At 40.8% G+C, this 13,813-nt stretch overlaps 1 protein-coding gene across 9 annotated transcripts in view; it reads left to right on the top strand.

Annotated features, from left to right (window-relative positions):
- Positions 1-4,614: 4,614 nt before the first annotated feature.
- Positions 4,615-13,813, top strand: part of ARID1B (AT-rich interaction domain 1B) — a 347,806-nt gene continuing 338,607 nt past the window's right edge. For 4 of the 9 annotated variants that reach the window (XM_053382244.1, XM_053382246.1, XM_053382245.1 and 1 more), the window contains exon 1: positions 4,616-6,915. In XM_053382244.1, coding sequence (XP_053238219.1) covers positions 5,167-6,915 — 1,749 coding nt within the window. In that variant the 5' untranslated portion in view covers positions 4,616-5,166. Of the gene's footprint in view, positions 6,916-13,813 lie in introns of all 9 variants that reach the window. The other 5 variants (XM_053382240.1, XM_053382241.1, XM_053382242.1 and 2 more) reach the window with 2 other exon arrangements.

The raw sequence follows: 13,813 nt of genomic DNA on the forward strand, positions 1-13,813 counted from the left end.
ACCTGATTTCCCTACTAGAATTACTTACTGTTCCCCGCTCCCCAACTCTATCAGTTTCTAACTATATAACAGTTTGCTTTTTGCAACACAGAAACAAAAATGTAATATAAGGGCTTTTAGCATGTAGTGGAAGGATACAGAGACATTGGAAAATTAAAGGCACAATCCAGCAAAAGTGAGTAACAAGAAATACTCCATAGAAAGCAGTGGAATGGAATTTAGACATTATAATAAGTTCCACTTATTTAGTTGTTAACTTTTGCTGGATTGTACTCAAAGTACAGTACATAGTTAAAAACTTCAAGGGGACATTATGGGCACAATCCAGCCTACATCTGCTATCATTATTCAGGATATGGTCATATACAAATTAAGAATACATATAAATGAAATCATTATTTCAATCATGATAAAGTTTATGATAGTGGGAAAATAGCATAAATATTTTGAGTGAGATTGTCTGATGTGTTGCTTCATTTTATGTGAATGACACTCCTTTCCTTTCGCTGGCAGTGGATTTGGATATGGTGCTTTAGGTATTTCTTTGTAAAGTGCATATTGATTGCCTTAAAACATATCTTAATTTGTTAATGCCACTAGTGGCAGCATGATAATATATAAATGCAAGTAATTTCTATGACTAATTATTTAACAACACTGCAAGTAGTAATTCTTTGGATTATCTACTATGCTTTACATACAGCAGATGTGATTTGATTGTTTAGGGACGTAACAGTAATGCTGAAAATGTTTTACTCTCTTCAGGAAATCCTTGCTGTGCATACAAATTAATAGAACATGTTGAAAACAGCCCCATATGCAATAACTTTATTAAAGGCATCATTAATGCAAATGATTATTAGGACTTTGAGACAGCTGGACACTGTGGCAACTGCAGAAATGCGGCTGCCACAGGCTGCTGGCCACAAAATTAGCAGATCATGCTTCTAAAAATGATGTAATCAGCAAAACTGTATACAATGTTTTGTTACTTGACAGGAGTGTGTTACTGACAAAGATAGATACTGAGACCTTAAATAATGAGTTATTCATGAAAAAATATAATTATAGGTTACCAATGTATTTTTAAAATTTATGATCAATATTATGTTAGGACTTTTCTCACTTCCTTAGTTGTTGTTGTTTTGCCATACTTTGATGATTTCAGATGTCTCTTGAACAGTGTAAATGCAAATATTTGCATACAGACAAATGGCAGTAACTATTACCAAATAGCAGCAGCACTCGTGAAATTAAGAAGCTAAGAACATAAGACTGGCTCCACTGGATCAGACCACTGGCCCATCTAGTCCAGCATCCTATTCTCACACTGGCCAACCAGATGCTCATGGGAAGCCTCACATACTTTTGAAAATAAAGATATTCTATTGGTTAGACAATGATAATCAAATTTTAAAGGAATGCCAGTCAACCAATGCTTTTTACTTTATCGGCTACCTGATTTTGCTTTTAAATCAATGTATTAATTAACTCTGAAGCCGTTTAAGTGGTGCACATGGGCTTGAAGACTTATCCAGTGACCAGGGCATAGCTAGGGGTTGGTTAGGTTGGTCCCTACCAAGAGTGCAAGCCCAGAGGGGTGCAAAAATCGTGCCTTTCCGCTCTGGCTCCTCTGCTGCTCTGCGAGGCTGAGCAGGGCATCAATAGAGTTCCACGCTGATACAGCTCCTTGCCAAGGATGCAAGGCAGTCTATGTACACCTGTGCCAGTGACCCCAAATCCTCTGAGCTGCCCCTCACTGTCCCCCTCACCATGAAGTGGTGAGGATGCTTCCTTCCCTGTCCCACCCTCGCCAAAGTCTGTATTGCTGAAGGAGGAAGTGAGAAGTGTGACACTTTCGCCACTTCCTCTTCCAGCTCTATGGGTCATATTCAACTAAGACTGTACTCAGAGTAAACTCACTGAAATTAATGGATCTAACTTTCTCATGTTCATCAATTCCAGTGGGTCTGCTCTTAAGTAAAACTTAGTTGAGTACAGCCCTATGTGCTTTTCCAAGGCTCAGAACTGTGTAGCTGAACAGAAAGCAGAGCAACCAAAGAATGAGAGGGAATGTCGGGAATAGAGTTGAATGAGGTGGGTGGGTAGGATATACAAGAGAGAAAATGGAGATTAGACTTCCATAGAGAGAGAAAATGGAGAATGCCAAGTTGGGGGGGGGGGTGCATGCACACAAAACAGAGCTAGTAAAATGGATCCTCTTGAAATTGCATGTTTTTGGGGGTTTCCTTCACAACCAGACTAAATTGCCTCCACAGGCTAAATTGTAAAAATGGTGAGATCTGGTGCTTCCCAGGGCTGCCATTGTGCAAAAACATGAAAATGAGACAAGGCTCCTTAGATAGCCACATAATTTTTCAAGATATCTAACACCCACCCTCAAATCATGTCACCTTTATCCATTATTCTATGATTTATTGGTTTTGTTGCCATCCTATGTAAAAACCATTAAGATTTTAGAAAAGCTGTGCCTTGAAACAATGTTTTTGTTGTGCTGCCAAGTACTGGATCTATGATTTTACTCGTATTGTCTACCACTGGGTTGTTTTGATAGGGCTTTTGGGGGGCAGGGGGCTTATTAAGTCATGCTATGCAAGACCATGCTTTTATTCGGACTCCTTGGACAAACATGAATCTTTGTGTGTCCCACAGGTTCAAAAAGGTTGGCGACCCATGATCAAAATATATTTTAAATAGATCAGTACAGATGATTTTGTTAGTTTTGCTAGTTTCAAATCACCAGCCACTACTTTTATATAAATTCCATTTGTGTCAGGTCTGTATAATTAAAGCTATGGTTTTCCCAGTAGTGATGTATGAAAGTGAGAGCTGGACCATAAAGAAGGCTGATCGCCAAAGAATTGATGCTTTTGAATTATGGTGCTGGAGGAGACTCTTGAGAGTCCCATGGACTGCAAGAAGATCAAACCTATCCATTCTGAAGGAAATCAGCCCTGAGTGCTCACTGGAAGGACAGATCCTGAAGCTGAGGCTCCAGTACTTTGGCCACCTCATGAGAAGAGAAGACTCCCTGGAAAAGACCCTGATGTTGGGAAAGAAGAGGAGAAGGGGACGACAGAGGGCAAGATGGTTGGACAGTGTTCTCGAAGCTACTAACATGAGTCTGACCAAACTGCAGGAGGCAGTGGAAGACAGGAGTGCCTGGCGTGCTCTGGTCCATGGGGTCACAAAGAGTTGGACATGACTAAACGACTAAACAACAACAACGGAGGTCACACTGCATGGCAGTCCTACTTGGTGGTTTGAGCCTTTAATCTAACATGATAACATGTTATTCTTTGCGGGGGGACTTTTACAACACAATCCTCAGAAGCAAGGCCCAATGACTTATTCTGAAATGTCTAGGATTAGTTGTAAGTAACAACTATGGACATATTTAGATGGACACAGTCTGCTGTATCAGTGAATTTATTTCCGACTAAATACTGACATTATTTACTATACAGAGAGATTTATATAGATTGTTTTTGACAATGCCACCAGTCCTGACAAGGGGGGTGGGGCAGCACCTACAAGTCTACAGTAGAAAAATACAGTGCAATGGCTTGCTGGGTGGAGCAGAATTGCAATGCCAGCTTCCTGCCAGATGGATTGCTGTGGCTTACTGGCAGGGAGAGGCAGAAGGCTGCAGTGCAAACGTACTGGCAGAGCTGGCTGGTGCATTTCCACTGCACCAACTTCCCATACCACTTTGCTCCTCCCCAACCTCCAGTTACCCACCTGCTGGGAAGCTACCATAGTGGCTCCATTCAGTGGTGGCCTATTCTGATTTTCCACCTGAGGTGAAAGGGGAAGCTGCTTCCCCCCTCCAAGCCCACCCGCCGCCAAAGCCTCACTTACCAGGGTTGTGCAAAAACAATTAAGAGCAAATATTTACCTTACTGACATATTTCTTTATCTAATTTTAACTCGCCCTTTGTCAAGTGATCTCAGGTCAAATTACATTAATTATAAAATCTAATAAAAATGATTTTATTTTTTAAGAAATCAGAATAACTTTTATTCTGAAACAAGTGTCCCATCAAATATATTATCCCTGACCCAGCAAGGAAAACCCACATGTGAAAGTAGGGTGGATCTAGTTTTTGATGCAAATTAGCATGCAAAGTTCCAATTAGGACTATTAGATGTTGCATGCACAATTAGAAATGCCTTCATATCACATATTTACCCTATATTGTGCATGCCCAGGTAGCTGTATAGAGCTTTCTAAGTTTGATCATATGCACTTATTTATGTAGATGCCCGTTAAACACTTTAATCCAGACCACTTTTAAAAACCAAACAAACATGCAGGAATTACATCAGAGGCAAATTTAGTTTATTAAATTGATTTTTTTGGGGGGGAGGGGAGCTAATAAGTGTGTGTTCTTTTTAGAAGACAGCAGCCCTTACTGCAAGGGGGTACCTTTGATTTAATAGTCCCCCCGCCTTAGCGAGAAAATACAAAGCAGGAGAAGGCAGCATCCGTCCCCCACCACGCTTTTTTTCCCCCAAAGCTCTGTGCCAGCTGCCCTGTTTTTCGAGGCTGATGAAGAGAGGCTGTGAAGTGTGCGTCTCCTCTTTCTTGCATGTTACCATCGCCACTAGAGCTGCAGCAGAAGGCGGAAGGAAACTCCAGTCCGCGTTTTCCATGTGCGCTGGAGTAATCAGAGAGAAGTGGATAATAGTTGTTAGAGCTCTCTCCCTCTCTCTCCCCCCCCTCTCCTTCTCTCGCTCTCTCATGCCATGCTGGGCCAGATAGGCTCAGCCAGACGTGTATTTACCCATATCCGGGTTAGAGAGGAAAAGAAAAAAGTTTCATTTAAACCTGAACAAAAAACTTTCAACATGAAATCACACAGCAGGAACAGGCACAGACCGTAAGGCATTCTTACCATTTCTAATCTCCATCAAGGACTTGGGGAGGGGAGTTTCGGTCATTAAAAAAAAAATCGTGTTGTGTGTGTGCGCGCGCGCGCGGAGGGAATGATCAGCAGGCTTTTTTGTTAAATCGTTCGTTTCCTGAATTGTGGGGCTTTTGGGGGGTTTTCCCCCTCCCCACCCCCATTTGTTTTGCCCATTTTTTTCCAGGCTGGAGGGGAATTAATTGATTTCTCTCCCCCACCTCCTGGCAATGTTGCAATGATCATGGCCGCGCAAGTAGCAGCGGCTCCGGCGGGTGCGAACAAGAAAGGCAAAACCCCGAGTTTGCCGGGCAACTTAAGCCAGGATCTCAACTCGGGGGGTCCCGTGGCAGGCACCGCAGGAGCTGCTGGACCGGGCTCCCTCTTGGGGGTCGTAGATGGGACTAACAGCAGCAGCAGCAGCGGCGGCTTGAATAATGTAGACCACCATCTCCTCCACCACCATAATGAACTGAACATGGCCAATAATGCAACTTCTGCCGCCGCCACCGGTAATAACAACAGCGGTTCTTCCTCGGAATCGGTTCTGAAAGAAGCTGGAAGCTCGTCGGGTTTACCTTCCTCCTCCTCTTCTTCTTCTACCCCGGCTATGGAGACAGGGCTGCTCCCCAACCACAAGTTGAAAAGCGTCGGAGGCGATCACCCTGCTGCCGCCGCCGCCACCGCCGCACCTTCCCACCACCCCCATGCCCAGCACCAGCACCCAGCTCACCTCCATGCCCAGCACCCCCATGCTCACCACCACCACCACCACCACCACCATGCACTTCCACACCAACAGCTAAATCAATTCCAGCAACAGCCGCCGCCTCAGCACCATCCGATGCAGAATAACAACAACGGCGGCTGCGGCGGCGGCAGCAACAACAACGGCGGCGGCGCTGCTCAGCCCAGCAGCGCAGACATGGAGCAGCAACATGGAGGAAAAGACAGCGGCTTAGGGGGACAGGCCGAGCCCCAGAGCCGGCCACAGTCCCAGCCCTTGGCGAATAAAGGCGGCGGCGGCGACGAAGAGGCGGCGACGCCGCCGGACAAAATGGGCGAGCAGCACCTCGGCAGCCGCTACGACCACCCCGGCTTGGGACCTTTGAGCGGGCAGCCGCCGCCGCCACCTCAGGGAGCGGGCAGCGGCGGAGGCGCTGGAGGAGGCGGCGGCGGCGGGCCCTCAGCGGTGGGTGTCTCGGAGTTTAATAGCTATTACGGCAGCGCTGGCGGCGGCAGCAGCAGCAGCAGCGGAGGCGCCTCCTCAGCGAGCCGGGCTGGGCCTTGCTTTGATCAACATGGCGGACAACAAAGCCCCGGGATGGGGCTAATGCACCCCGCGGCGGCCCCCAACAGCATGGACCCCCTGCCCAACTCGCACGAAGGCTACGCCAACAGCCAGTACAACCACTACGCGGGCGCCTACGGCCGGCCTGGCGGCGGCAGCAACGCTGGAGGAGGAGCAGGAGCGGCGGCGGCTGCAGCAGCAGCAGCGGCGGCGGGAGGAGGAGGAGGAGGTGGCGGCGGCTATGGGGGCTCCTCGTCTGCCTTCGGGGTGCTGAACTCCCCCAGGCAGCACCAGCAGGGCATGATGCTGGGCCCGGGCGGAGGAGGAGGCAGCCTCGGCAAGGCGTCGGGGTCTGCGGGCTTCCAAAGGTTCTCCGGGCAAAACCAACACCCGTCTGGGGCCACCCCAACCTTGAACCAGCTGCTCACTTCCCCCAGCCCCATGATGAGGAGCTATGGCACTGGCTACCCCGATTATGCCAACCCCACTGCTGCCCCATCGCAGCAGCAGCAGGCTCAGGGAGTAGCAGCAGCAGCAGCAGCCGCCCCAGGAAGCCAGCAGGCAGCAGCAGCAGGCATGGGCAAGGACATGGGTTCCCAGTATGGAGGTGCAAACCCAGCCTGGGCAGCAGCACAACAAAGAAATCACCCGGCTATGAGCCCTGGAAACACTGGACAGACCATCAGCAGGAGCCAGGTAACAATAAGAACCCAAAAGAGCAAGCAGTGTGTTGTTTCAGTTGCCTGTGTGTGTCTGTCTTTACTTTCTTTCTAATTTACTTTTCTCCTACTCCATCTCAACTCCTTGCTGCCCTCCCTCACAGGGTTGGATAATGCACAGTGTCTGACTCTGATTAGGTCAGAAAGACATCATGGGGAGGGGGGATGACTTTCCTCCTAAAAATCAAACCATTTCATTTATATAGTTGAACAATACACAAGACCCACTGTACCCCACCCAGTGCTCCTACTCTAGACTTATTAGAAATCTGAACACACAAGGCCCAGAGGAAAATCACTTTGGAATGGGAAAGGGAGGAACCAATGCCATAACCAGCAGAGCTTGCAAAATCACACTCTTTCCTTTCCTTTCCTTTCCTGTCTTGATCTATTTCTCTTTTAGGTTATTAGAAAATAGTGTCGCTTGGATAGAGTTTTATATTGAAACTGAGCAAAAACAGTGTAAATAGGTTGTATCTATGCTCCATAGTAGTATAAAGAGCTTCACATCCTGGTTGTTCGAATGACTTTCTCTTTTGGCATGTTTCTCATGTCCTCACAACCAATATAAAAATAGTTTAAAAATATGTGGAATGTTATAATTAGATATTCCCTGTGTTTGCTCTCCCCTTACGGGCAAACTTTACGCTTGGTTGGTTGATGGGGGAGAATCTAACGAAAAAGGCGTGAGTATTGCAAGAGATCAACAGTTAGTGTTTCTGGAGGCTACACAATATTTCTGATCAGTTATAGGCTGTGAATTACCAATTCAGTAGGCATCAGATCATGTCTGGACGATGTTCGTAAAAAGTTGTCTTTTTGCCACCTTTAAAACCATAGGAAATAACTCAGAACTCTTGATGTTTCTTGTTCGGCAGTCTGAGCCTAAAGAGTGACTTGATCTCCTTTGCAAGGTTTGGAATTTGAATTGTGGAGGTAAACTGGCTGTAATAGTCTCCAGACAGCTGCCTCTGAGTTGACATCTAATCTGCCATCTGATTGGCTCCTCTCTCACCATTGGGCATTTAGCATTGCTGATGTAAATAGAATTGCTGAGCAGTACAGTCACAAAAATTCTTGCCACAAATAATAACTGAGCACTTTTGCTCACAGATGCAAGGTTACGCATTCTTAGAAGAAGCTGAAATAATTGGCAGGCATCTTTTGATAGTTGAGGTTAAGAAGGATTCAGCAAACAAGGGACTGTTATGTTAAAAAGACAATCTTTTTTTAAAAAAGAATGTTTTAGGTGATCATTGGATCTTCACTGTTTAAATTTATGTGTAGTTTTCTTGTTAATCAACGTTGAAGATTTTCTTTATTTTGATGACATGGATAAATCTTTTAACAATTGCTTTTTATTTAAACCATTAGGGCTTTTTTAAACAAGTGTAATTGTAGTAGAACATCTTGTGGAAAATCTATGCTGTAATCTGCATTTGTTTGACTGAATTCTACATTCATACTCATTCTGCATAGTATTATACATTACTTATTTTTAATGCAATATATATTTAGTGGCATTAGCTTTATTTGTGTACTTGTTATGAGGTTTGTGTCTCCAATACCTTTAGATATGTGACCTTTTGTATTACCAAGGATATATAATGTTGTCACTTTTTTGTTTAAAATTATTTTTTAAAAATCCAGAAAACCATAGATATTTTTAAAAAATCTGTTTTGCATTTGGATTTCATTGATTAGAAACAGCAGGCATCATGCTTCATTTAGTTCTGTTGATATAAAAAATAAAATACAAGCTTATGCTTTGATTTTTAAGGAAGTGAATTATGTTAAAGGAGTAACAATATATTTAAGTTTTATTGGGGACCTTTTCCATCCTTAACAAGATGATGTTATTATGGACTGTTAAATCTTTGAATATGCTTTCAGGAACAGTGGTAGAAGAAATAAATTCCCACATACAGTCTTTGGGGACTCTCAAAGCTTGGTTTCAGAGTAAAAGACATTTTAAAATGATTATGTCCTAGAGTAGACAGTGACTGCAGAAGTGACTGATGGGTTAACCTGAGAAAAATAATTTGAACCTTGAACAGACTGAAAACATATTTGTCTATTGTCTACAGTGTGTTTCTCTAATGTTTTCGTTTCTCTTCCTTTTTTTTTTCCTTTACGGGGAAGTAAGAATTTAGCGAGTTAATCTTTTACTCTTTTGAATTTTCTGAGACAAAAGGGTTAGTTGAAACCATTAGGTAATGAAGATGTGTATGTGTAATCTCATAATCAATTTTAAAAGATTTGCTTTGTCTCCTTTGTTTTAAACAATAGACTATTTAAAACATATAGCTTTAATAGGTAGAAAAGGCATAGCAAGGAGGATTGTAGATGCGTGTTACTGTTGTGTCTTATTTAGCCCCAATAGGTGTTACAATTATTTATTATTTATTGGAATGAAAACAAAATCATAATGTCCTTATGAATCTTGGAATGAACATAGTTTGCACTTAACTTGTTTATATCCTGCTTGTAGTAGCAAATATCTGTTTGGTACTATTATGTAGGATGTGATTTATAATACATATTCTGGCAACATTCTTTTCATTGATACTTTACATAGTATTTGTGATGAACATTGATCATTAGTATCCCCCCCCCCCAGTTTATTACAATTTAACATCTTTCCAACTGATACATGTAATTAAGAAGATAATGGAGGTAAACTGGTAGTTCTTTTAAAATAACAATGTAACGAAGGCAAAAAATAATAAACCAGTTACTTCATTATACATAAAATTCTTAAAAGTATAAATATACACTTTTGCTATTGTATTCCTGTGGATGAACGCTCTGTATAGTCTTAATGTATAGAATAGAATATTTACCATCTCATGTGAGTATATTGGGTTTAATACCTAGCCAAATATATGTGTGCTATATCTGTTTAAAAATGCACATGTGTATGCATATTAATGTATAGCTATATTTGTGCAGATGTTCACAAGGTAATTGGTGATTCTAATCATAACCACTTTAACCTTCCCTGTAAAATAAAAGAAGATAGAATACAATACACTGCCTGAAAGCTTTATGATGTTATTACTTATTGGTGTCTACTTGTGTTTTTAATATGTGGGGAGAATTGGGGAGATAGATTCTACCATGACCAAGTATTCTATCTCATTTGTTTTAAAAACCCATTTAAATAAAATTTGGTTGTTATTTTTCATAGCACTTGCCAGCTACAAAGGGATCTCCTATTGCAGAAAAAGGAAGGAACACAGATAAAGTCCACTTCAAGTGTGTGCTTCAGCTTTGCAGCATTAGTCTTCCTGCAAATAAGGTCTATGATAATACATTTAGGAGTGACACACAAATCTCATCAACTATTATTTTATTATTTACTAGTTTTGTGACTGTAAGGCATGAACAGCAGAAGTCACATGACTCAGTTCATTAGAGCTCACATTCCAGGGATATAATTCACGTTAGATATAGGCACATAAAGTGCAATAGTACATGTTTCCTTTTATCACCATGTTTTTCATTGAATAGCTAATTTGACAAAATACTGGCTAGTTATTAGAAAAATCTGTTTAATAGTTGATTTTTTAAATGCATTCTTCTTGCTGTGGAGACTGTGTATCTATTAAAGAAGCTGCTTCCCTCTCTGCAACTCGTGTTTATGCCAGCTGCATCCTATTTTGTCTGAGCTTTGTCTTAAATAAGGATAGTGGGGCCAGAACCCAGTATTTGGAGACTTTCTGATAAATGTCAGCTGGGTGTCTATAGATTATCAGTATACTAATGGGAGAAAATTACTCCTTTTCAGATGTTGGTTTGGGACCATAATTCTCCTTCTAGAATATATTGTAAAAGAGCAGTACCAAGAAATTAGTAGCATCTCTTGTTACTGCTAATTATATTATTAACACGGAGGGGATCAGTGTGTACACTACAGGCTGCAGTGTGCTAAGAATGATGGAATACTCAGTTTTCCGTAGGAATTTATATGCAAGAGTGCTGCATGTAACAATAGTGGTAAATTAGTTCATTTTGAACAGGCTTTCCACTGTCTTCAATGTTAGAGGCAAGGCTAAATCTCGTGTTTGTTTTCCTTCTGAAAAAGATATAACTAATAAATGTATTTAGACAGGATAAAGTAAACCCATGCATATTAGACGAAAATGCTTCATTAAAACAAAGGCCTCAGCCCTGGGACCTTCATGCAACAGCAGCAGGGAGTGCAAAGAACTGCTTCCAAGGATGTTTTCCATCTAGTAGAAGTCCAAGTACAGAGGGGTACCTTCTTTTCCACCTACCAAGCAGTTAATGACCCCAATTATTTATTTAGAATGTGTTTACAGGAATAGCATATATACGGATGATAATTGATATATGATGATAAAAACACCTCTGGGCCTATACAGGATCAGATTTGTGCCCAAGCATAAAACTTACTTTACTTTTGTAGAATGGGTTGATCAGTGTTCTAGAATTTTGTATGAAGCTTAAACGCGGATAGTTGTTTCAGATCCTTGTGTGTATTTTCTTAATGCTATGGCTGAAAAAGAAGCATGTCAATTTTTTGGGGGGGGGTGTGGAGGGAGCACATTTTTGGGGAGTGGTGGTGAAATCTCTAGGTACGATGGTGACTAGACACTTGGAATATTTTTAGTCATGTTCATTGTGCTTGCTTAAGCATGTTAAGCTCAGGGCGAGTGACCTGAAATGTTAATCAGCTGCAAGTTATGTAGTATATGGCTTATATGTGGGGTTTTTTTGTTCATATAACTGCCCCTCAAGCTTGTTAAAGCATCAAAATTGCCTTGCATTTTAGTGCTATTTTAAAATGTGCCATGTATTAGGAGGCACTAAACATTCTCTGTGGATATGTAAAGCAGTGGTACCTCACTTGCTGTGCCTGCTCAAGGCTTGAGAATTTCAGATCCCAGCAGTGTTTAGCTGTGGTAGGCTAACCCATTGGAATAAATTTCAGTATTGTGATTATAATGTCATATGATAAATATGAATTTTTCAATTTTGGGGCTATTTACATAGCTCCAAAATGCTTTTTTATGATTAGGGTGGTATTTGAATTAATTCAGGTTTACTTTGCCAACATGCCTCAGTGGCTTTAAAATTTGTTTTTAAAATTGGGGTAGCATTAATTTGGGTTCCATTGAGTAGGCCGTTGTCATGTGTTGCCCACCGCTCAGATAGGAATGCTTACTTAATTTATTTAGGTTTTGTAAGCCACCTTTCAGGGCTGTACAGCCGCCTTCAAGATGAAACGTATGAGGAGTATCAATGTAGATATGAGTAATTACAAAAGTAATTCTTGTTTGTGAAAATGAGACACTTTAAAAAGAAATATGCCTTTATTTATATAATGCATTTCTGGTTGAATTGTCTGTAAAGGACCTGTATACAAATTTAGAGCCAGGTTCAAATATAAATATATATTCTGAATTTAAGTCTCTTAAGTGCTGCCACAAACCATTCCTATTACTGAAACCACAAATTAAAGATGATTTATACATACGGGCTAAACTGCTGCTTGTTTGCCCCCAGATAAGAAGTTTGGATGGGGGAATACATGGAGACATGTTATACCAAGCACTGTAATACATGACATTATGTTAACGTCCCCAGGTAATTATGTTGCAGTTTAACTTGGGGCCCATTGCAATACTTGAAAAAATATTTCTAAATTGAAATACTCTTCACGCTTAAAACTTCCAAAGCAGTAGCTGTTAGTCAGTTGCAGCAAAACCAACAATGCGTTTTAATGGCACTTTAAAAGGCTGCTGTGACATAAGCTTTAGTGGACTTGAGTCCACTTTTTCTGATGCATCATCAGATGTTCCTATATAATTGTTAAGAGAATTGACAGATTAAACAGGGACAGTTTCTGAGCACAGCATGATTTCAGTGTAGTGTGTTTTTTATGAGAATACATTTATTTTGCTCACATTTGACATGCAAAAAATAAAAATGGTCATGCAAAGCTAGATATATGTTCTGTATGTTTGGATAATCGTCTCAAATTTGAAATAATCCTATAATACTAAATGTGTATGTATCTTTTTTCCAGATTACACATTCAGCAACACCTGTGCAAGGGTATCAGCTGATGCAAAATACTGTTAAAATTATATTCCACATGCATGTCTGAGGGCTTAATTTGATACTTAGAACTATTTTAGATTCAATTACAAAATGGAGCATTTCAGATAATCTTAACAAGATGATAATGTGTAAAAGACAGTGGATATTGAATGCCACATTACTGTTTTAAGGGAAGATCAGACTAGAAATTTTGGTTTGGCAAGAGGTGTAGATAAATCAATGAACAAACAAGCATTAGAACCATAGTTAAAATAAGAATGATACCTGTATTTGCCTTGTTCATCTCCCACGATGATGCTTACTTTACATTCAGTTGGCTTGGCAGAAGATAATTTTTGCCATATAAAGTCCTGATTAGTGTTAAGAGGACCGTAATAGAAATTGTGCTCTGTGGGATTGCAAGTCAGAATATATGTTGTTTTGTAATTTATATAATGGACAAAAAGTTGGATAAAATTATTTAAATTATAGTGTAAAAATGTTTTCAGTATGCAATATCTACAGTACTTCTAAAAATAAAACAGGTATTCTGTAATGTGAAGTTATTGCATTTTTATATTATGGTATAATAATTGGGTAGTTTATATGATGGTTTTGGTCACATCTGCTGTAATAAATAATAAAAAAGGGGAAATGGTTTATAACAAACACTTTTCTGTAGTTTTGGTGAAATAGAGAAATTCTATGATATGTGAAGAAAAAGTAATCTTTCAAGAAGGAAAAAATAGTATCTAACATAGTTTAAATAACATCCTATTTTATCTTGTATTTGATGTGCTTTTGTA

This window comes from Podarcis raffonei, chromosome 3 (assembly GCF_027172205.1).
Source record: "Podarcis raffonei isolate rPodRaf1 chromosome 3, rPodRaf1.pri, whole genome shotgun sequence".
In the NCBI taxonomy this organism is placed as follows: domain Eukaryota; kingdom Metazoa; phylum Chordata; class Lepidosauria; order Squamata; family Lacertidae; genus Podarcis; species Podarcis raffonei.